Consider the following 25,176-nt stretch of genomic DNA (forward strand, 5'->3'; position numbering starts at 1 on the left):
GGTTGGTATTATTGATTAAAGCTAAACATGTACACACTCCATGACACAGCAATTCTGTCCTAGATATATACCCAACAGAAATGTTTCCATATGTTTTCCAAAGGCATATGCTGGAATGTTTGTAGTAACACTATTTGTAACAGTGCCAAACTAGAAACTACCCAGCTGCCCATCAAAGGTAGAATAGATGAGAATGAATAATCTTTATCATTGTGCAATAATATAAATCAAATACATTATCATATTAAAGTCAGACTCAGAAGAATAAATAGTGCATAATACTATGTGAGCGATAAAAAAGAACAAGACCAATCTACCCAATTAGAAGTCAGAATAGTGGGTATCCTAGGTATGATCGTAGATAATGTTGCAATTAAAGGTCCGAACAGTGGATATCCTAGATAACTAGACCTGGCATAAATGGGACTTATTTGATGCTGGTGATGTTCTATTTCTTATGTGAGTTCTAATTTCATGGATTTGTAAAGTTTGTACAAATATATCCAGCTATATATTGTACTTTTGAACCGTGCACTTTTTATGTGTATATGGTACTTTAACAAAATGCTTTTTATTAAAGTTTAAAAAGTTTTTCCTAATTTAGCCATTTTAGACTTACTAATAAGATTTTTTAGCAAACTTTTTAATCTAAATGAGGAACTAGATACAAAACTTCCTGATCTATGAGATACATATTACGGTGCCTCTCCAGCTCAGTTAATCCAACAGTGGCCATGTCCATGATTAACTTTCTTCTAATAATAATAAATCACTCTTCCTGGGCAGACATGACCTAAGATGGGCTGATCATACTTCCTTGCTCTTCTTGGTAAAGTAATTATTCCTGGGGGAGGGAGGTTAGGTGTATGACTTGAGCTAGATCAATTGCGGTCATTTTTTGGGAGTATTTCACAATGAAACTAGAAAAGAAAAGTCCTTTCTTTTCAGGTCACAAGACTGAATGAATGTCAGCCTGAAGCTTGGACTCAAAAGATGAAGGATTTATCAAGATTGCTAGAATGACAGCAATATACAGAAAGAAGGAATCAAAAGGCTGTGGTGTATGTGTGTGTGTGTGTGTGTGTGTGTGTGTGTGTGTGTGTGAAAGAGAGAGAGAGAGAAAGAGAAAGAATAGCTTTTTGAATAGCTTTTGAATAGCTTTTGAATCCCTAGATTCAACAATTCCTGAGGCCAATTCAATTCAATCCCAGCCTTTTCTATTGTTGGATTACTTGATCCAGTACTATAGTCCTCTTTTTTATTCATGTAGTTCAGGTTGAGTTTTGTCACTTGAAATTAAAATAGTCGTATAACTGACAGAGTAATCAAACTATAGTCCCTCTCAGTTTTAGTCCTCTGGAACTCATTAATACTAATTGTCACATCCTTGAAGAAGTGTTCAGATATTCAAATAAAAATGGCTTTAGGTTAAAGAATACAATGTTAACTGGGGCCCAAAGAGAATAAAATCAAGCACGTTAGAAGTAACATAAGAAAGCAAAATTAAGATGACTTGGGTGAAGATCAGAAGATGCTGACAAATCATATAAGCTTTGCCAGAATCACATGCACATACCACACACACATATATGTACACACTCAAGTTAGACTCGGGTTTTACAAAAAGAAACTTTAATTTTTCACAGATACAGAACATAATTTTAAAAGAAATTATAATTTTTTTTACATTTAATGACTTTAAATTGTCCTGTTCCTCTTTATAGGTATTATGATCTTGCATGTGTAACTTCATTCCAGACTTAAATAAAATACCCCCCTCAGGTTCAACAGTTTCTCTTTTTCCTATGTTTTCTCATTTTGCACTGTTTACTCTTCTATGATGAGATTAAAAACTTTTTCATATGCAAAGCATTCACTTATTTATTTTCTTTACTTACACCTGATCATTTCTTTCCTCTGATCTCTTAGTAAAGAGAAACAAAATATTCTTAATGGATTATTTAGGGAAAAGCAACCAGTAGGAAGAAGAAACTTTGGGCTACAGGAGGTCTAAGCCAACCCTGACTTTGGGAATGCATGCACCGTGAGGAAGAGAAGGAATAGAAAAACCAAGATGGCAGAGTCAGGACAGCAAAAGTAGTAGTGTGAGAGTTTCCCAGGAGTTTGTGAGTGAGAGAGAACTAGAGATGATATGATACTCTGATTTCCCACAAGCTAAAATAAGATTTGAGTTTAGATTGATACTTCTGTCTGATCTTTGATTGGAACAGTGCAGTGTGTACTATGCACAGGCTGATAACAGAAAATACACATAACACTAAAATCTGAGGTCGTAAACATGAAAGGCACACACCTCTACCCAGAACTGACCACACTGCATTAAGAGGGACTTTGACAAGGGAGAGGCATTGAAAAGTCAAGTCAATAAAGGTGGAAGTATAAGGTCTGAAGGAAGAACCGATTATCAAAGATCACATCTGATCAGAAACAATGCTGAGCCAATCCCATTCTGGGTCCCAAGCAGCAAAGCCCATTTTAACAGAAGAGGGCAAGGATACTGCTTGGGATGTTCAGACAGTGGGAATGACACAGGTCGATCATTTCAAATATTTCATTTTAAAATAAGACAAGGGGGATGAGAAGTAGTATAGATCCTCTAGGATGTACCCAAACCGGAAGTAGCCATGTAGCTGACACCTTCAAGCTTCTGTATCTCAAAAACATCTACTTGTTTCCTCAAGAGGCAAATCCTCTAAGAAGTCATCTGCAGCCCACAGCATCTGTCTCAATGCAGAGAGGTTCAGAACGTCCATGACAGGCTCCAGCTCCCACTCTGAGGTATAATTACTAACCACAAAGATGTCAGAAAGAGCAAATCCAAGTTCTCTGTGAACTGCCTCTAGCTGCAATACAGAATTTAAAACCCAGAAATCTTAAAACAGTGAAAAATACAATTTTATGTTGATATAAATTATGAAAGCAATATCAAAAAGTAGGACCTTGGCAATACTTATTCTGTTGGAGAATATGGAGACAGAGATCTGGCCCCATAAAGGGGTTTCTTCAAGAACTTCACAAGCCAAGTTCTAATATCACTGCTAATTTTCATTTAGAATACACATAATAGATTCAATATGAATTACAAACTAAAGATAACTAATAGATCCATACAAACTACTCTGAAATTGAAGAATTTTTAACACCCTTATATTAGAATCTATCTTTTCCTTCAGTTTCCTTTTAAAGGTTATTCTCAGGATAAGTCTATTTTACTAGACTGGTTTAATGTTGATGTTTAATTCATGCTTAGACTAGTTTATTTGTGGAACCACACTGCCTGGGTTCAAAGTAGGGCTCTGTCACTTCCTAGCATTGTCAGTAAACTGGCAAATGCTTTACTCTATGTGCTTTTGTTTACTTATCTATTAAATGTGGTAATGACAGTACCCATCTCATAAGGTTGTTATAAGTATTGAATAAGAAAATCTATCACAGAGAGTGGCATGGACATATATACACTACCAAACGTAAAATAGATAGCTAGTGGGAAGCAGCCACATAGCACAGGGAGATCAGCTCGGTGCTTTGTGACCACCTAGAGGGGTGGGATAGGGAGGGTGGGAGGGAGGGGGACGCAAGAGGGAAGAGATATGGGGATATATATATATGTATAACTGATTCACTTTGTTATACAGCAGAAACTAACACACCATTGTAAAGCAATTATACTCCAATAAAGATGTTAAAAAAAAAAAAAGAAAATCTATCACATATTTAGTGCTCAACAAATATTAGCTATCATTATATCCTCCCAACTGTTGTTTCCACCTCCAGGTTCCTTTTGACTCCAGTCTATTCTGCACATGGGCAGCAGATTAATTTTTGTGAAGCTTAACTTTGGTCACATCATTACTCTTTCAAAAAAAATTGCTGTGATTCCACATAATGCACCTAATTAATAAAACCACTTCATGCAAATGTAACTTTCTCACTTTCTCTCCCCCTCCAAAGACCCAGCCTTCCGCTAAACTAAATGACTCCATGCTTCCCATACACGCTGCCATTTCCTTCATTGATGTATTGACTTATGCTGCCCCCAGGGCCTCAATATTTTCCCCTTTTTGTCCCTTCACTTCCTGAAGTACTCCTCCTCCTTGAAAGCCATTTCCCAGTACCACCCCAGTAATGAAATCTTCCCCCATCCACTTTAATACAATTTCTTCCTTCTCTAAACTTTCAAAGCATCTTATTTTTAATCATTTCTATTTATCATACTCAACCATATCATATTCTTTTGTCAATTCTTTCTTATACTACCTCCCATCCCTTCACCTCTACCTATAAAATCATATGCTTTTTAGCACAGGGAAATTGTTTTAATTATCTGTGTATTTGATTAGAGACTATCACACTGGCTTGATCGTTCAAGGTAATCAATAAATATTAGTTGAATTGAACCTAACTGAATTAAATTATAATAAATGGAATTATCTGTGTCAGTGTAAAGATAAGTATATATTTAACTTTTAAAACTTGGGAAATGAATCTGAATTATCCCAAGCAATTGTTTTAATTCTTCTTAAACTCAGTAGGTATTTATTTTTATTTTTATTTTTATACATAGTAATATATCATTATAGTGACATAGTACCCCAGAAAATGTGTTTACAAATGGCATCATCCTTTACCTTGAGTTTCACAGGCACACATCTGTATATGTCTATAAGGTCGCCTTTCGTAATCAGATCCAAGGTATCCACGTGAGTGAGCAATACCACGTGGACCATACCTATGCCAAAAAGATCCATATTGTTTTCGTTATTATAGAAAACATCAGTATTTTTCATTTAATCAGCTATCAGTTACGGGATAGGCTATCTACGGAGCAATTTCAGAGACTTGGGAAGGTTCCCTATCCCCCACAAAAAAATCCCCCTTAACTACTCATGAGTAGCTGGAATTCCTCTGACACAGGAAGTTTCCTTCATTGCCTCTTATGGGAAAAGACGAGGCTTCAAATGAAACCACCCTCTTGGAAGAGATAACTAAAATGTATGCTACAATATCACTGATTGATTTCATATCCCGTCCAAACAGTTGTGTTTTTATGGAAACTAGAGAAAAGACCAAAAGGACTCTAACAAACAAGATGGGAGAGAAGAGGCCTCAGGAAGGAGATGGAATTTGTCAAAGCATCACAAATAAATTGTTCAGATGTCACAATGTTAGCAATCACCTCCCTGCACACCACCCTTGCAAGCTTTTAAATTTCCGCGAGCAAGTAAATCAATCACTCCCTGCTTCTAACTTAATCAAAGTTGTGACAAATTGGCTCATTCCCAAACAGAATGGATAACAGAGCCGAGAAAAGCTAGTGAGGCACCCTAATTCCCTAATCCTATTTACCTTCTCCAAAGCCTTTATGCTACCTCTCCCTACTCAACATCTTACTTTCCTGCCACTTTTTCTTAATGAAATGTGCTTTTCCACTTTCCAATCCTTTCAGACACAAAGGGGAAATTTAGGACTCTTGGTAAATAAATGCATTCTGGGATGCCGTGGTAGCAGGTAGTGGGAACTGCACTAAGCTCTTCATCTGTATTAATTTGTTTAATCTTTACAATAAATCTCTGAGGTAGGAGCTATTATTATACTAATTTTATAGATCAGAAAATTGAGGCATAGAGTTTGAGCCACCTGCGCAAAGTCACACAGCTAGTGAGTGATTGATTTGCTTGAATCACACTGATTAACCAGGGAATATTCACATATGCAATTTCTTAAGTTCTTCATCTTGTCCCCAAAGCATACTACAATATAATCAATTGCCCTTAGTAGTAAAGTGGAAAGAGACTCACCACACTTAATCAACTCCCTTCGAATTCTTCTGATCTTTCCCACCATCTCATCAGAGAGGTGACCAACAGAGTTGGCATCGAATACAAATGCCACACAATGGATTCTGTCCTTCAGCATTGGGCAGCCTGTATAGTTACCAAGACCTGGTGTGATTGGTTTCATGGAATTAAACTGTAAGGTAAACATAAAGCAACATATTAATTCAATGAATATTTATGAGCACACACTCTGTACCAGGCACTATGCAAGTGACTGAAACAGTGAACAAAACAGGCAGGTCTCTAATATTAAAGGGCTAGCAATCTGGTAGAGGAGACAGTCATTATGCAAGTAGCTAGCTGTCCTTTCACGTAGTCAGGTAAAGCTTCTGTGAGGAAGGGACATATACTCTGAAAGCTAAAAAATAGGGGGAGTTAGTCTGATAAAGGGAATAAAGATATGGCAGAAAGTGTTCTAGATAGAAGAAGCAATATGGGCAAAGGTGGAGGTGAAAGCATTCAGAAAGAAATCTGGTATCATGAGGCAGAATGCAAGGGGAAACGTGGTCCAAATGGGATGCATTTACTCTTGAATTAACAGTTCCTCTGCTGGAAATCTGTCCCACAGATACACTGGCAAAAATACAAAATGATGTATGTACAAGGCTATTAACTTCAGGGCTATTTGTAGTGGCAAAAGTCTGATTCACCAGTAACATATAGTATTCTATCACTGCGCTAAGAAAGGGGAAACCACAAGTAAACCATAAATTTTTATATGGTTACTTATAAGAGGAGGACTATATTTTAAGAGGCAGAGAAAAAATGTATTCTTTGAGTAGAAAGAATGGATTCTGCCTTCTTTCGTAGGTTTGACTTATATATAAATGATAAATATAAAACAAAATTAAATTTTAAAAGCTATCCATAACTTAAAATTAAACAAATAAACTCTTACATCCAGCTGGGGTCATAACTACACAGAGAGAAACTCTTTGATTGACTTCAAAACACAGTAATTTGTATATTCTTACTACATGATACTTCCTAAATACAATATAAAAATCTGCTAAAAAGACTAAATTGTTTCCAGCTTTGATTGCGATGATATTATCTTGATATTAAATATGATTAGATAGTTTATAGTAGTAGTAGAATTTTTGCTTTGAGATTACAGTGAATATTACATGAGATAAAGCAAATGAGTTGCGACATGATATTCTGCAATCTCTTGTGTCCTTGAGAATAGGGATTCTCCACTGGGAGAAATCAGATAGACGATAGAAGAGATTAAGTAAAAATTCTCTAGCCCTGTATTTGAATGGAAAGTTTCTGCATGAATTTATAAAGTATTTTATCATATATATATACACACACATACATATGTATATCTTAGCCTTGTCTACAGAAAAGGGCAAAAACCAATGACCAACGAAGAAGCAGTCAATAGTTCTAATGACCCAAACCAGGACTCCTTAGAGAAATAACTGATTCAAAATCTAGAGCTGGAAATATACAAGATATGGCTTGGATATCTAGTATATCATAAATAAGGAATATAGAAGATTTTTAGGTTTTTGTCAAAAGGATTCCACATCCAAATTGTAGAGGTTCCCACTTGTCAAAGACTGTATATTTGGCATCGGTACAAAGAAAAACTACAGTGGATAGAAATATATCAAATATGTTCAATTCATGAGTTCATATTAATAATAAAATAATAAATGGTCATTATTGGCAGATACAAAAAACTAACTTACTGATTCAAAAGCTTGCAAAAAAGAAAAAATGAAGCATACATCCTGCCTTTCCTATATAAACTGTACCACTAAGTACCCAAGGAGTAGATGAGCGGAAGTTTCTCTTTCATATGTGAAATGAAAAAGGAGTGATAGAAAAAGAATATCACTATTTTCACACTCATGAATAAAGGATCTAGGCGTTGAACATTAATTAATATCTATATTAGAAAAATGAGAAAACCCAATGTTGTGTGCCTCTTCATGAAAGAACACAACACCACCTATGAAGTAGAAGCTGAATCTGAACATGCCTCCAGGTTCAATTACCAGTTTTTAGGATACATAGAAAACAGAGGACCATGGAAAACTACATCGAGGGGTTCAAACAGCAAAGTTCAGACTATGGGTTAGTCTACAGAACAAACAATGAGATTTCTTAAAAAAATATATATATTTCAAAGAAAAATACCAGAATATATAGAGGCAGAACATACAGATTAAAAGAGGCTGGGAGGAGCTTCAAGATGGTGGAAGAGTAAGACGTGGAGATCAACTTCCTCCCCACAAATACATCAGAAATACATCTACACGTGGAACTGCTCCTACAGAACACCTACTGAACGCTGGCAGAAGACCTCAGACCTCCCAAAAGGCAAGAAACTCCCTACGTACCTGGGTAGGGCAAAACAAACAAGAAAAAACAGAGACAAAAGAATAGAGATGGGACCTGCACCAGTGGGAGGGAGCTGTGAAGGAGGAAAGGTTTCCACACACTAGGAAGCCACTTCACAGGCAGAGACTGCGGGTGGCGGAGGGGGAAGCTTCGGCGCCACGGAGGAGAGCGCAGCCACAGGGGTGCGGAGGGCAAAGCGGAGAGATTCCCGCACAGAGGAGCGGTGCCGACCAGCACTCACCAGCCCGAGAGGCTTGTCTGCTCAGCCGCCAGGGCGGGAGGGGGCTGGGAGCTGAGGCTCGGGCTTCGGTCGGATCGCAGGGAGAGGACTGGGGTTGGTGGCGTGAACACAGCCTGAAGGGGGGCTAGTGCGCCACAACTAGTCGGGAGGGAGTCCGGGAAAAAGTCTGCAGCTGCCGAAGAGGCAAGAGACTTTTTCTTGCCTCTTTGTTTCCTGGTGCGCGAGGAGAGGGGATTAAGAGCACCGCTTAAAGGAGTACCTGAGATGGGCGACAGCCGTGGCTATCAGCGCGGACCCCAGAGAGAGGCATGAGATGCTAAGGCTGCTGCTGCCGCAACCAAGAAGCCTGTGTGCGAGCACAGGTCACTCTCCACACCGCCCCTCCCGGGAGCCTGTGCAGCCCGCCACTGCCAGGGTCCCGTGATCCAGGGACAACTTCCCCAGGAGAACGCACGGCGCGCCTCAGGCTGCTGCAACGTCATGCTGGCCTCTGCCGCTGCAGGCTCGCCCCGTGTCCATACCCCTCCCTCCCCCGGGCCTGAGCGAGCCAGAGGCCCCGAAGCCACTGCTCCTTTAACCCCGTCCCGTCCGAGCGAAGAACAGACGCCCTCAGGGGACCTACACGCAGAGGCGGGTCCAAATCCAAAGCTGAACACCGGGAGCTGTGCGAACAAAGAAGAGAAAGGGAAATCTCTCCCAGCAGTCAACTTGATTTACCCTGCATCTCTGGAATACCTGAATAGACAACGAATCATCCCAAATTGAGGAGTTGGACTTTGCGAGCAATGATATATATATTTTTCCCCTTTTTCTCTTTTTGTGAGTGTGTATGTGTATGCTTCTGTGTGTGATTTTGTCTGTATAGCTTTGTTTTTACCATCTGTCCTAGGGTTCTGTCTGTCCTTTTTTTTTTTTTTTTTTTTAGTATAGTTTTCAGCGCTTGTTATCATTGGTGGATTTGTTTTGGTTCTTTCTTTCTTTCTTTCTTTTTAATTACTTAAAAGAAATTTTAATACTTATTTTTTGTTTTTATTTTAATAACTGTTTAATTTAATTTTATTTTATCTTTTTCTTTCTTTCTTTCTTTCTCTCTCCCTTTTATTCTGAGCCGTGTGGACGATAGGCTCTTAGTTCTCCAGCCAGGCTTCAGGGCTGTGTCACTGAGGTGGGAGAGCCAAGTTCAGGACATTGGTCCACGAGAGACCTCCCAGCTCCACGTAATATCAAATGGTGAAAATCTCTCAGAGATCTCCATCTCAATGCCAAGACCCACCTCCACTCAACGACCAGCAAGCTACAGTGCTGGACACCCTATGCCAAACAACTACCAAGACAGGAATACAAACCCAACCATTAGCAGACAGGCTGCCGAAAATCATAATAAGGTCACAGACACCCCAAAACACACCACAAGATGTGGACTTGCCCACCAGAAAGACAAGATTCAGCCTCAATGACCAGAACACAGGCACTAGTCCCCTCCACCTGGAAGCCTACACAGCCCACTGAACCAATCTTAGCCACTGGGGACAGACACCAAAAACAACAGGAACTACGAACCTGCAGTCTGCAAAAAGGAGACCCCAAACACAGTAAGTTAAACAAAGTGAGAAGACAAAGAAACACACAACAGATGAAGGAGCAAGGTAAAAACCCACCAGACCTAACAAATGAAGAGGAAATAGGCAGTCTACCCGAAAAAGAATTCAGAATAATGATAGAAAAGATGATCCAAAATCTTGCAAATAGAATAGAGAAAATACAAGAAACGTTTAACAAGGACCTAGAAGAGGTAAAGGGAAACAAACAATCATGAACAACACAATAAATGAAATTAAAAATTCTCTAGAAGGAATCAATAGCAGAAAAACAGAGGCAGAAGAATGGATACGTGACCTGGGAGATAAAATAGTAGAAATGACTACTGCAGAGCAGAATAAAGAAAAAGAATGAAAAGAATTGAGGACAGTCTCAGAGACCTCTGGGACAATATTAAATGCACCAACATTCGAATTATAGGGGTCCCAGAAGAAGAAGAGAAAAAGAAAGGGACTGAGAAAATATTTGAAGAGATTATAGTTGAAAATTTCCCTAATATGGGTAAAGAAATAGTAAATCAAGTCCAGGAAGCACAGAGAGTCCCATACAGGATAAATCCAAGGAGAAACACGCCAAGACACATATTAATCAAACTATCAAAAATTAAATACAAAGAAAAAATATTAAAAGCAGCAAGGGAAAGACAACAAATAATATACAAGGGAATCCCCATAAGGTTAACAGCTGATCTTTCAACAGAAACTCTGCAAGCCAGAAGGGAGTGGCAGGGCATATTTAAAGTGATAAAAGGGAAATACCTACAACCAAGATTACTTTACCCAGCAAGGATCTCATTCAGATTTGATGGAGAAATTAAAACCTTTACAGACAAGCAAAAGCTAAGAGAATTTAGCACCACCAAACAAGCTTTACAACAAATGCTAAAGGAACTTCTCTAGGCAGGAAACACAAGAGAAGGAAAAGACCTACAATAACAAACCCAAAACAATTAAGAAAATGGTAATAGGAACATACATATTGATAATTACCTTAAATGTAAATGGATTAAATGCTCCAACCAAAAGACATAGACTGGCTATATGGATACAAAAACAAGACCCGTATATATGCTGTCTACAAGAGACCCACTTCAGACCTAGGGACACATACAGACTGAAAGAGAGGGGATGGGAAATGATATTCCATGCAAATGGAAATCAAAAGAAAGCTGGAGTAGCAATTCTCATAGCAGACAAAATAGACTTTAAAACAAAGACTCTTACAAGAGACAAAGAAGGACACTACATAATGATCAAGTGACCGATCCAAGAAGAAGATATAACAATTGTAAATATTTATGCACCCAACATAGGAGCACCTCAATACATAAGGCAAATACTAACAACAATAAAAGGGGAAATCAATAGTAACACAATAATAGTAGGGGACTTTAACACCCCACTTTCACCAATGGACAGATCATCCAAAATGAAAATAAATATGGAAGCAAAAGCTTTAAATGATACATTAAACAAGAAGAACTTAATTGATATTTATAGGACATTCCATCCAAAAACAACAGAATACACTTTCTTCTCAAGTGCTCATGGAACATTCTCTAGGATAGATCATATCTTGGGTCACAAGTCAAGCCTTGGTAGATCTAAGGAAACTGAAATCATATCAAGTATTTTTTTCTGACCACAACACTATGAGACTAGATATCAATTACAGGAAAAAATCTGTAAAAAATAAAGACACATGGTGGCTAAACAATACACTACTTAATAACCAAGAGATCACTGAAGAAATCAAACAGGAAATCAAAAAATACCTAGAAACAAATGACAGTGAAAATAACATGACCAAAACCTATGGGATGCAGCAAAAGCAGTTCTAAGAGGGAAGTTTATAGCAATAGAATCCTACCTCAAGATACTAGAAATATCCCAAATAAACAATCTAACCTTACACCTAAAGCAATTAGAGAAAGAAGAACAAAAAAAAAAAACCCAAAGTTAGCAGAAGGAAAGAAATCATAAAGATCAGATAAGAAATAAATGAAAAACAAATGAAGGAAACAATAGCAAAGATCAATAAAACTAAAAGCTGGTTCTTTGAGAAGATAAACAAAATTGATAAACCATCACCAGATTCATCAAGAAAAAAGGGGAGAAGACTCAAATCAATAGAATTAGAAATGAAAAAGGGGAAATAACAACTGACACTACAGAAATACAAAGGATCATGAGAGATTACTCCAAGCAACTATATGCCAATAAAATGGACAACCTGGAAGAAATGGACAAATTCGTAGAAATGCACAACCTTCTGAGACTGAACCAGGAAGAAATAGAAAATATGAACAGACCAATCACAAGCACTGAAATTGAAACTGTGATTAAAAAATCTTCGAACCAACAAAAGCCCAGGACCAGATGGCTTCACAGGCGAATTCTATCAAACATTTAGAGAAGAGCTAACACCTATCCTTCTGAAACTCTTCCAAAATAAGGCAGAGGGAGGAACACTCCAAAACCCATTCTATGAGGCCACCATCACTCTGATACCAAAACCAGACAAAGATGTCACAAAAAAAGAAAACTACAGACCAATATCACTGATGAACATACATGCAAAAATCCTCAACAAGATACTAGCAAACAGAATCCAACAGCACATTAAAAGGATCATACACCATGATCAAGTGGGGTTTATCCCAGGAATGCAAGGATTCTTCAATATACCCAAATCAATCAATGTGATACACCATATTAACAAATTGAAGGAGAAAAGCCATATGATCATGTCAATAGATGCAGAGAAAGCTTTTGAAAATATTCAACACAAATTTATGAGAAAAACCCTCCAGAAAGTAGGCAGAGAGGGAACTTACCTCAACATAATAAAGGCCATATATGACAAACCCACAGCCAACATCGTCCTCAATGGTGAAAAACTGAAACCATTTTCACTAAGATCAGGAACAAGACAAGGTTGCCCACTCTCACCACTATTATTCAACATAGTTTTGGAAGTTTTAGCCACAGCAATCAGAGAAGAAAAAGAAATAAAAGGAATCCAAATCGGAAAAGAAGAAGTAAACCTGCCACTGTTTGCAGATGACATGATACTATACATAGAGAATCCTAAAGATGCTACCAGAAAACTACTAGAGCTAATCAATGAATTTGGTAAAGTAGCAAGATACAAAATTAATGCACAGAAATCTCTTGCATTCCTATACACTAATGATGAAAACTCTGAAAGTGAAATTAAGAAAACACTCCCATTTACCATTGCAACAAGAAGAATAAATACCTCAGAATAAACCTACCTAAGGAGACAAAAGACCTGTATGCAGAAAATTATAAGACACTGATGAAAGAAATTAAAGATGATACAAATAGATGGAGAGACATACCATGTTCTTGGATTGGAAGAATCAACATTGTGAAAATAACTATACTACCAAAAGCAATCTACAGATTCAATGCAATCCCTATCAAACTACCAGTGGCATTTTTCACAGAACTAGAACAAAATATTTCACAATTTGTATGGAAACACAAAAGACCCCGAATAGCCAAAACAATCTTGAGAAAGAAAAACGGAGCTGGAGGAATCAGGCTCCCAGGCTTCAGACTGTACTACAAAGCTACAGTAATCAAGACAGTATGGTACTGGCACAAAAACAGAAATATAGATCAATGGAATGGGTTAGAAAGCCCAGAGATAAACCCACGCACATATGGTCACCTTATCTTTGATAAAGGAGGCAAGAATATACAATGGAGAAAAGACACCCTCTTCTATAAGTGGTGCTGGGAAAACTGGACAGCTACATGTAAAAAAATGAAATCTGAACCCTCCCTAACACCATACACAAAAATAAACTCAAAATGGATTAAAGATCTAAATGTAAGTCCAGACACTATCAAATTCTCAGAGGAAAACATAGGCAGAACACTCCATGACATAAATCACGCAAGATCCTTTTTGACACACCTTCTAGAGAAATGGAAATAAAAACAAAAATAAACAAATGGGACCTAATGAAACTTAAAAACTTTTGCACAGCAAAGGAAACCATGAACAAGATGAAAAGACAACCCTCAGAATGGGAGAAAATATTTGCAAATGAAGCAACTGACAAAGGATTAATCTCCAAAAATTACAAGCTGCTCATGCAGCTCAATATCAAAAAAACAAACAACCCAATCCAAAAATGGTCAGAAGACCTAAATAGACATTTCTCCAAAGAAGATATACAGATTGCCTGCAAACACATGGCAAAGAATGCTCAACATCATTAATCATTAGAGAAATGTAAATCAAAACTACAATGTGATATCATCTCACACAGGTCATAATGGCCATCATCAAAAAATCTAGAAACAATAAATGCTGGAGAGGGTGTGGAGAAAAGGGAACCCTCATACACTGTTGGTGGGAATGTAAAATGATACAGCCACTATGGAGAACAGTATGGAGGTTCCTTAAAAAACTAAAAATAGAACTACCGTACGACCCAGCAATCTCATTACTGGGCATTTCCCCTGAGAAAACCATAATTCAAAAAGAGTCATGTACTACAACGTTCATTGCAGCTCTATTTACAATAGCCAGAACATGGAAGCAACCTAAGTGTCCATCAACAGATGAATGGATAAAGAAGATGTGGCACATATATACAATGGAATATTACTCAGCCATAAAAAGAAACGAAATTGAGTTATTTGTAGTGAGGTGGATGGACCTAGAGTCTGTCATGCAGAGTGAAGTAAGTCAGAAAGAGAAAAACAAATACCATATGCTAACACATATATATGGAATCAAAAAAAAAAAAAAAATGGTCATGAAGCACCTAGGGCCAAGATGAGAATAAAGATGCATACCTACTAGAAAATGGACTTGAGGACACGGGGAGAGGGAAGGGTAAGCTGGGACAAAGTGAGAGAGTGGTAGTGTATATATAGACATATATACACTACCAAATGTAAAATAGATAGCTAGTGGGAAGCAGTCGCATAGCACAGGGAGATCTGCTTGGTGCTTTGTGACCAGCTAGAAGGGTGGGATAGGGAGGGTGGGAGGAAGGGAGACGCAAGAGGGAAGAGATATGGGGATATATGTATATGTATAACTGATTCACTTGGTTATAAAGCAGAAACTAACACACCATTGTAAAGCAATTATACTCCAATAAAAACGTTTAAAAAAATGTAACTATGAATTCTGTTCTTGTCACTCTTCTAATAAACCTAGCATGTTCCTTCAAAAAAATTTTGAAAAAAAGAGGTTGGATAGATTTATTTGAATAATTTTTTGAACAAACTGTTATAAAAGATGCATGATACTTAAAAGAGAAATAGAAATGGATAATATTTGATAAATTAAGAGCAGCTATTACTTTCAGATGTGATAAGCATATCATGGCTATGTTTAATAAAAGACACATATGACCTTATGTGTATATATATATTTATATGTATTTAAATGCATATTCATTTATGGATGAAATATTATGACTTCTCAGATCTTCTTCCAAATAATACAGGAGAGGAGAAAGTGGGTAGGCACAGATGAAACAAGATTGGCTATAAATAAAAAATTGTTGAAGCTATGCAAATGTAAATTCATTAAATTATTTTGTCCACTTTTGCATGGGTTTAACATTCTCTAAATAAATATTTTTTTTAAAGAATATTTTAAAATAAACTAAATACCTCTACAAGATAACTCTACATTAAAGAATGAAAGAAGCTTGCATGCATATAAAAATAAAGCATGCTCTGTTTCTGGATAAAAACACTGGATATGTAAAGATGTATATCAACATTCAATATACAATTTTAATGTAATTTCAATCAAAGCAGCAACAAATCAAACACAAATACAAACAATCAAATAAAACACTAACAAGTTCATTTAGAAAAAGAAAAGTATATGTATAAAATAGTCCAAAACATGTAAGAAATGAATAATGAATATGACATCCAGTGGGTTATCAAGACATAATTGATTGCTATGGCAATTAAAACAATTAGACAATATGGTAATAAAAGCAATATTATAAAGGAATTGAAAAATACATTAATAGGACAAACTATAGATTGCAAAAATAAATACCCATATTTAGAAGGGAAAGATACAACATTCAATAAAAGATGTTAGCACAGTCGCCTATTCATTTGGAACAAGGTGAATTAATAATTAACTTAAGATCTAAATGTTTATAAAAAGGAACGGGAAAGTTTTTTAAAAGGCAGACTAAAGTAGCTTTTCTCTTTAATCTCTTCCTTCCTCTTGCCTGGAACACCAACGGTGCTTAGCATGAACATCTTGAGAACATAAAGATGAAAACCACATGTCTTAGTCAGCTTGGGCTGCTATAACAAGTTACCGTATTGGGTTACTTAAACAACAAATTTTTATTTCTCATAGTTCTGGAAACTAGGAAATCCAAGATCAAGGTGCTGGTAAATTTTGTGTGTGGTTAGACCCTGGTGTGTAGACAGCCACCTTCTTGCTGTGTCCTCATATGGCTGCAAGAGAGGTCATCTCTCTTGTGTCCTTTCTCACAAGGGCACTAATTGCATTCATGAGGGCTTCACCATCATGACCTAATCACCTCCCAAACTTGCTCTGTCTCCAAACATCATCACACTATGGATTAAGGCTTCAACATGTGAATGGAGGGTGGGGGGCAAACTTTACAACCATAGCCTTATGCTGAGGATCTCAGAACAGAAAGTCAGAAGGACACATGAAATTAATAACCTTCCACACTTGTCCAAAGCAGCCTACCTTCAAACTTTCTGTTACATAAGAAAAATCACCCTTGTGAGTAAATTGATGTAGTTAGACTTCTGTTTCACATAGCCAAAAGCAATTGAATGTATAACAACATTCAGAGTTGTTGTAACAACTATGAGAGAAGAACCCTATGGATGTTTTAATTCTTTATAAAATAAAATATCAAAAAGCAGAAAAATATCTTGAACAAGTGTAGTTTAATAAAATAATGCCAGTGCACTAAACTAGAGTCTGATATTGTCGATAGTGGGCAAAAATAAACATTTCAAGTATCAATTATACTTTCTCAATAATTAGCCAAATCTTACCTGGTATCTGTCAGGAATGCAGCCTTCTAAGATATAGGGTATGTCATCCATGTGCAGCCCTTCTTCTTTCTCACTCAGCCCCATTGAGTCACACAGAATAAATGGCAGGGTGTCGCCATCCTTCCCATCCTTAATGAAATATGTTCTGTACTGCAGAGGAAAAAAAAGTGACTTTAAAAGTTCATTTTCTAAAAAACTGTAAACTGAAATGAAGTCTACATGTAATGAAATTGATCAGCAAAAGACTTTTCAAATATAATTAACTTGAACAAAGAAGCAAAGGCTGAGTGACCTAGAACAGACTCACCTTTTCAGATACCCCGGTTGTCTTAGACCCCACCAAAGCCTGGTTTGTTACATGGCCTCGGAAAACAGACTTCACTGAGTTGAAAAAGCTAGACTTCCCGGCTCCAATTGGACCCAAAAGCAGAATTCGTATTTGGCGAACCCGGCCTCCATATGGTTCGTAAGTTCTTATAGCAGACAATAAGCTCTCCCTGAGCCTGTTTAGACAAGACAATTTTAACAGTTGACTAAGGTTAGGTCACAAGACTCTACCATAAATTTTCCTAGAATTCAGTCTCTTTTCTCATATGTTATTATTTATTTTTGATTAGCATCTTGTATTAAAAGACATGAAAATATCCTATCTCAAATCCTATTGTAAAAGAAGTAAAAGTAACAGTTTTAACTAAAGCCAATCAGACATAAAACCTTTCAGATTTAAGCATATATAAACCTTGGAATAAACAGCAATTATGTTAAACATGAAGATAAATTATCAATAATAAACTTCAAAAACCACAACATAATATGTGACTTTTGAGGTTTATAGAAGTAGAAAATTTCTAACATGTCCTTGAAGTTCATGATAGGTATTCCCCACCTGCCAACCACCCCTGCCCTGAAGTAGTTGAAACCAACCATAGCTGTAAGAATTCTAAGCAAAAGTGTAGACATTCAGCCAAATAATTATTTCCTTTCAAGTATATAAAAACATTAGAAATGTCTTTCATCCACTCAATGTTCTTTTTGTTTTAACATTACTCTTACGAAATATTTTATGATTATAAATATAACTTGTTCTTGGTGATCCACAAGTTATCTGCTATAATTTGTGCTACGAATTTTATTGACAAAACCTATAATAGAATAAGTCTAAGATAATGAATAGAATAATAGAACATTAAGAACATTGACTTACTCAGTGATCCCATCCATCCTCCTTTCGTCCAATAAATCTAGAGAAATAATCAAAGAATAATGAAGATTACAAGTTGTTGAATGACTGGCACTGAATGAATGCCATGAATTCACTAGGAAAAAATATAAAAATAGCCTTTCTGTAGGAACAGTGCAGTATGATGAAAAGCAAGTGGAGAAAATTATGGGAAATCTTAACATATTTCATTTGAAGAGTCCAGAGCTAGACTCAATGTAGGCGCTGCAAGACTATAGCGTCAGCAGATCTCTTCTCACCAAATTACTCAGCAGTAGTGGGTGGCCCACTCCAACATGAGAGATGAGGGCTGGAGTCCTCTCTGAATCAGAGGAGCAAGGTCTAGAGGCATGCACAGGCTAGGGAAAGACTGGAAACACTGTAAAATATTTTCTCCTCCATAAATCCAATAGGTCTGAAAGGGATAATGAGCAAGGACACACAAATCAAAAAACCACGGCACCAGATTTTCTCCAAAACCTACTATCAACAATTGGGCTTCCTGGAACTTCCAATCGAATTGATTTTCTTCTTGGTGCAGAAGAGAATGTAGTACTTGTGCATAGCCAATCAGAGCACAGTGAGTGGTTCAGGGGTGGGCTTAGGTCTTCATTTGAACCAATGAGACTCAGGCCCAGAATTCTTTTGTTTCTTGGAAAGATATAATTTTTTTTTATATATATAAATTTATTTATTTATTTGTTTGTTTTTTGGTTTTTTTTTTTTAATTTTTGGCTGTGTTTGGTCACGCTTGCTGTGTGCAGGCTTTCTCTAGTTGCAGTAACCGGGGGCTACTCTTCGTTGTGGTGCACAGGCTTCTCATTGTGGTGGCTTCTCTTGTTGTGGAGCACGGGCTCTAGGCACACAGGCTTCAGTAGCTGTGGCATGTGGGCTCAGTAGTTGTGGCTTGCGGGCTCTTGAGCGCAGGCTCAGTAGTTGTGACGCACGAGCTTAGCTGCTCCGCGGCATGTGGGATCTTCCCGGGCCAGGGCTCGAACACATGTCCCTTGCATAGGCAGGCAGATTCTTAACCACTGCACCACCAGGGAAGTCCCGGAAAGAGATACTCTTTTATGGTGGATTTAAAACTGAAAGGATTAGGTGTAGTGATGCTGGTAATTCTCTAAACAACAAAAAAATAATACTGTGTGGAACATTTATAAATATAGCTGTATGTATGGTTACAAAGAAAGCCTCTTTAAATTACCAAAAGGAGAAATAGTGAAGAACTGCATTCAATGACTGCAATATAATAAAACTGGAAAAGAACAAGTGTAAACAAAGAGAAGGGCAACCTCTTAGGATTTTACAAGTCACTTTTTAGATACTCTAACATCCAAAAGGAAATTAAAAATCACAATAGTAAATATATAGGAAATAACAACAATATAAATGCTTCATATCAATCTTGGGATAAAAGTACCTTTCATGAATAACAAGAAAGAAGGAAAGAAATAGAAAAGAATAGAGGGGAACAAACCTTAGAAATATAAGAATATATTAATAACAAAAATACAAAGACAAATTCATAAATTCAAAAAAGGGATAAATTAATATAGTAATTAATTAATTTAAAATATGAAATAAATAAATTACTAACTAGTCTAACTAAAGAAAGCCAAATTGACAAAATGTCACACCACAGGTCACATACCAGAATGGCTATATATTGTAAAACCAGTGATAAAAGGTTTGGGGAAAGATTTAGAGTGACAGAAAGTCTCATACACTGCTTGTGGTAGTGGAATGCTATGACAGTGTTGGAAAACTTTATCAGTACCTACTGAAACTGAAAATACACATACCCAATGACCCAGAAATTTCATACTTATATTCTTCAAAAAATTGTGTATATACACGAACCAAAAGACACACAGAAGAATATTTATAGCGGTATTATTTGTGATAGCTCCAAACTGGAAAACCCGAATGGTCACCAAAAGTGATTTGATTATTTTTTTAAAGTGTGATGGAATCATTACAATGGAATATTATATAAAAATTAAAAGGAAAAAATTACTACTACATATAATACTATGGATGAATCACTAGGGAGTTATAAGTTAAAATAGCTGGCCTGGGATACATTCACTTACTTTACCAGGGAAAGAAAAAAAAGAAGTGACTGGGACTAATTTTCTTATAAATATGCTAATAACCTTGCCTCCTGGGAAATAAACTAATGATATTTGCTACAAGGAGAGTACTTATCTCTTGAATGTCTTTGACAGGATGTTCCTGGCTAAGAATTACTTACAGTAAATAAATCCAGATTTTATGGATTTATGAGGCATGTCTTCCTAGAAATGTCACATAAGCTGATTGTCTCAGTCTGCTCAGGCTGCTGTACATATTACCACGGACTGGGTGGCTTAAACAACAGAAATTTACTTCTCGCATTCTGGAGGCTAAGTCCAACATCCAGATGTGGGCAAAGCAGGTTTCATTCTGAGGCCTTTCCTCTTGGCTTGTAGGAAAGTGGCTACCATCTTGCTGTGTGCTCGCAAGTCCTTTTCTTGTGGATTCGTGGGGAGAGGGAAAAACCTCCCTGGTGTCCCTTCTTATATGGAAACTTACTTTATCCCTATCAGATTAAGGTCCCATTCTTATGACCTCACTTAAGCTTAATTACTTCCTAGAGACCCTGTCTCCATGTATACTCACACTGGAGGTTAGGGCTTCAACATGCCTTAATCGTAATTTGGGAACCCATATCACTGGCATATCAATGTTCCATAATCTAATCACTCTTCAATATGTAAGGTGGCCCACAAACTTCATTTAAAAATGCTGCCTTCTGTTCTTAACCAGAAAACATATGTCTAATATGGGAAGGAAAAAATTAGGAGCCACACAGAATATCTTAGTACTCTTCCTGACTTCTCTGAGATTTTTGATAGCCTTTATTCTTGAAATTATTAGTAAAACTTGATACTAGGTAAGACATCTGATTTGCAGAGGTCTGATTTTATAATCCAATCCCTTGTATTAGCCCAACCTCTCACACATAATATTGAATGAAAGAGGCCAGACACAGAAGAACACACACTTTGGTATAGTTCCAGTTATATAAAATTGAAAAATAATAAGTATTAATTAATGTTAATAGGAGCCAGAATAATCGTTACCTTTGGTTAGTAATAACTGAGAGGAGTCATAAAGGAGTCTTCTGAAACAATGGTAATAATCTATTTCTTCATCCGAGTACTGGTTACATGACTGTGTCCAATTTATAAAAGTTTGTCAGTTGGTACACTGATCAATTGTGCATTTCTGCTTATATGTTATACTTCAATAAAAAGTTTACTTAACTGATCAGTTAGGGTCAACATCATGACGCATCCATGTAAATTTATCAGACTTCACCAACAACAAAAAGTTTTAAGCTGTTTGGGGCAGCCAGAAGAAAGATCAAATCACTCAAAGAGAAACAATAAAAAAATACTGCAAGTAAAAATAAATCTGGCCTAAGGTTTTCTACGGCAACACCAAAGCTGTGGAAACATTACAGTATCCCCCAGAATAAAATGTGATCCATGAATTATGTACTCTGCTAGTCATTTAAGTATAAAAACCACAATTAGTTTGGAAACATAAATGCTCAGGGAATACTACTCCCAGGAGCCCCTCTTTTAAGTGGAAAGATATAAACAAGTATTTCGTAGAAGAAATATAAATAACCAATACACATAGACTCATTAACAATCAGGGATAAGCAAAAACTAAATGAGAAACCATCTTTTGACCATCAAATTGGTGAAGATTCTAAATATTGATAGTAGCAAAGACCGGCAAGGATACAGGGAAAGAGTCATTTCTATAACACTCCTGGGGATAGCTCAGACAACTGAAGCTTTTGAAAGGGATCTATCGAAATGCAAATGTACATAATTCTTAAACAGCAATTCCACTACCAGGAAGTTACCATAGAGAAGTATTTTTGTGCACAGTTATATGTATACAGATATTACAGGAGCATTGTTTATAACAGCAAATATAAGAAACAATTTAAATGTCCTTTAGTAAAAAAATAGGTAAATTAACTTTGGTCTTTTGATATAATGGATATAACAGGAAACTGCAGCAGAAAGGATTGAGTACCAGTCAAAAGAAGTTCAAGCTCTGGTTTCTTTTTGACAGTCTCACAATCTTCAAGTTTGCTTTCTGTGCTCTCTCTCTCTCTCTCTTCCTTTCAACACTACCGCTTCCTCCCCACCCGTTCCCCACACTCCACAGAAAACTCTGTATATTCTACTTTTGACCATGGTTGTGTTGTAGAAAACAATTTGTGGCCAGGTTTCAGTCTGGGCCACCTGGAGATAAGGACAAGTATAAAAGTTATTGTTCCTTACAGGAATGAGTCAGCTAGAACCCTCCAAACATAAAGAGAACTCTATATAGCGTTATCTGGTTAAACCTACCTTCACATCGAAAAACTTCACATTCCTGGAAGGAAATACAACACTGAGGTAGTCCAAGTTTGTCCATTGTATTTATGCTAATAGCCACCTCTTTTTTCTCTAGGTTTATATTGAATTCAGAATTTCTATCACTTTCACAAAACAACATAGATAGTTGAAATGGCCCTATTTTGCATTCTGAAATTGTAGTCTCTTGAAAGGCAAAAAGGATAATGAAATAGTCTTCCGGGTAGCTCTTTGGCACATATGCCCCAACAATGTGATCTTCACTATGAATCACTGTTATAGTAGGTCCTTGTTTAGAGCATATCTGAAGCAAACTTTCACTAGAGAATTCATGGATACTGGCCTTATAGAGAAGGCTAAACTGCTTTTCTCCAAAATAATTTTGCAGCTTTTTTTCTTGCATCCATGTCAAACAAGTTGTCATTGCCATACTTCTCAATCTGGTGGAAAATCAGATACATTTTCCATTAAATATTGAAAAACAGATAATATGTACTGCCACAAAGTTTGCATTTATGCCTTTTATTTACTTTACATTACAAATGAAATGAGTAAACGGAGGGTGAATAGATAGCAAGAAAAGTCATTAGCTAGTTTTTCATTCTAAATAATTACTTTTTAAATTAAAAACAAAAAAGACTTGTTTGCAAGAGGCTGGGAAAAGTGGAAAGCAGCAAGTCATTTACCTGTTTGGAGGATCTATACAAGGGCTGAAGCTGAGAGTAGTTGCTCTCTCTGGACAGGGAGGCAGGCGCAAAGTGGGAGCAGAAAATTTCTCAGCAACCTTGAGGCTTCTGAGATTCAGACAGAAGGAAACTGAAACTCAGTGTGGCCCAGCCCAGTTGGCAGTGTGCCCATTTCCCTCCAGCGAGCAAGCATAAAGGAATCCAGCTGATTTTAGATAGCGAAGTCATATAAAAATAATATTGGAAGAATCAAGGAATTGAAGTCAGCAGGAAAAAAACCTAATAGCTCGCTACCTTTTCTTAAAATGACTTTAAAAAAAAAATCTTTTAAGGAAAATTCTATCAGTTTCTGTACATGGACATACAAGAAAGCACTGTCTATTCTACCTCTGGAAGGTATCTCAAATACATTCACTCCTCTTCATCTCTGCTATCAATATATTCTAAACCAATATATGTAGATTGTTAAAACAGTCTCCTAATTGGTCCCTCTATTTGTCTGCTTGCCTCCTCTCCAATTCTTTCTCCTCAACAGAGCCAGTCAACTTCATTTGTAAAATACATACTAAATTATGTAAATTTCACACTAAAACCCCTTCTCTGACTTCACATTGCTGGGGATCAAAAACTTGTGTCGTATAGGCTGAACACAACCTGCAGATTTGTTTTGTAAGGCCACCACATTTCCTTTTCTTTCTTTCTTTCCTTCTTTCTTTCTTCCTTTCTTTCTTCCTTTCTTTCTTTTTCTGGGGGCCAGGGAGTGGATTTTAAGTTTGAATGCTTTTATATCATTCCAGTTCCAATTGTCCTCACAAATCCCCTATTCCTGGTTCTGAAATTTTTAAATTACTTGCCTGGCCCAAAAAGGAATTAAGTTTTTGACTCTATTTTAAAAAGCAATATCTAATAAAGATATTTTAAGCAGCTTTTAAGTATATTTACTTAGCTAAAAAAGTGCCAGAAGTTATCATATGTTTATTATTGCAAGGCACTTTCCATGTTATCTCATTTATTTATTTCAATAATCTTATGAGAAAGATACCAATCTTGCCTCCAGTTTTCAGATAAATAAACAGAATATTGGAGTTAAATAATTTGCCAAATTTCACTCCACTGCTAAATTGTAGAGCCAAGATTTGAACCATAATCTAAGTGAAAACAGAGTGATAGTGGTTTCACGGGTACATACATTTGTCAAAACTGATCAAATTACATACTTTCAACAGGTGCAATTTAAAGTATCTCAGTTGTACCTTACTATAGCTGTTAAGAAAAAAAAGTTCACAGTTTCCAAACAATATATTATCCTGTTTTTCCCTGTATTGTAAGGAAATTTGTAATACTATTAAACTGCCTGGCCACAGTTTAAGGGCAATGGCATACATAAATATACTTCAATAATTCATTAATATGAAAATAAAAGTAAGAAAAATAACATCTATGAGATCTCTGATCTTCTGCTTGGAATAGATGCTCTTTTTCAAAAGCCATTAATTATCTGTTAAGTCCAATGTCTCTAGCTATGCAAGGTAAACTTCCTATTTGTGTTGTGAACTGAGATTCTTTCATTCATTCTTTCTTTCGATATTTATCAGATACCTATTATGTGCCTACCTACTACTGTTCTGGAGGCTAGGGATATAGTAGACAAGACAGACAAAGTTCCTGTCCTCATAAACCTATATTCTTCTTTGGAAGGCAGGCAATCAACACAAATGTCATCT

At 36.7% G+C, this 25,176-nt stretch overlaps 1 protein-coding gene across 1 annotated transcript; it reads right to left on the reverse strand.

Annotated features, from left to right (window-relative positions):
* Nucleotides 1-1,665: 1,665 nt before the first annotated feature.
* Nucleotides 1,666-23,539, reverse strand: IFI44 (interferon induced protein 44). Its single transcript, XM_061186415.1, has 8 exons — nt 23,453-23,539; nt 22,761-23,206; nt 18,325-18,361; nt 17,428-17,623; nt 17,121-17,270; nt 5,820-5,991; nt 4,650-4,750; nt 1,666-2,864 (listed from the first exon to the last, which is right to left on the reverse strand). Exons 2-8 carry the CDS (start codon nt 23,194-23,196, stop codon nt 2,676-2,678), a joined length of 1,281 nt encoding a protein of 426 aa, XP_061042398.1. The 5' UTR covers nt 23,197-23,206; nt 23,453-23,539; the 3' UTR covers nt 1,666-2,675.
* Between the last annotated feature and the right edge of the window lie 1,637 nt (nt 23,540-25,176).

Source organism: Eubalaena glacialis, chromosome 3 (genome assembly GCF_028564815.1).
Source record: "Eubalaena glacialis isolate mEubGla1 chromosome 3, mEubGla1.1.hap2.+ XY, whole genome shotgun sequence".
In the NCBI taxonomy this organism is placed as follows: domain Eukaryota; kingdom Metazoa; phylum Chordata; class Mammalia; order Artiodactyla; family Balaenidae; genus Eubalaena; species Eubalaena glacialis.

Excerpts from the sequence above, each read along its gene's own strand:
- IFI44 (XM_061186415.1), bottom strand. The coding sequence starts at position 23,196 with ATGGCAATGACAACTTGTTTGACATGGATGCAAGAAAAAAAGCTGCAA. Across the intron at positions 18,362-22,760 it reads TGAAGTTTTTCGATGTGAAG|ATTTATTGGACGAAAGGAGG; the intron begins GTAGGTTTAACC and ends TTATTTCTCTAG. Across the intron at positions 5,992-17,120 it reads GCATTCCTGACAGATACCAG|TTTAATTCCATGAAACCAAT; the intron begins GTAAGATTTGGC and ends TTTACCTTACAG.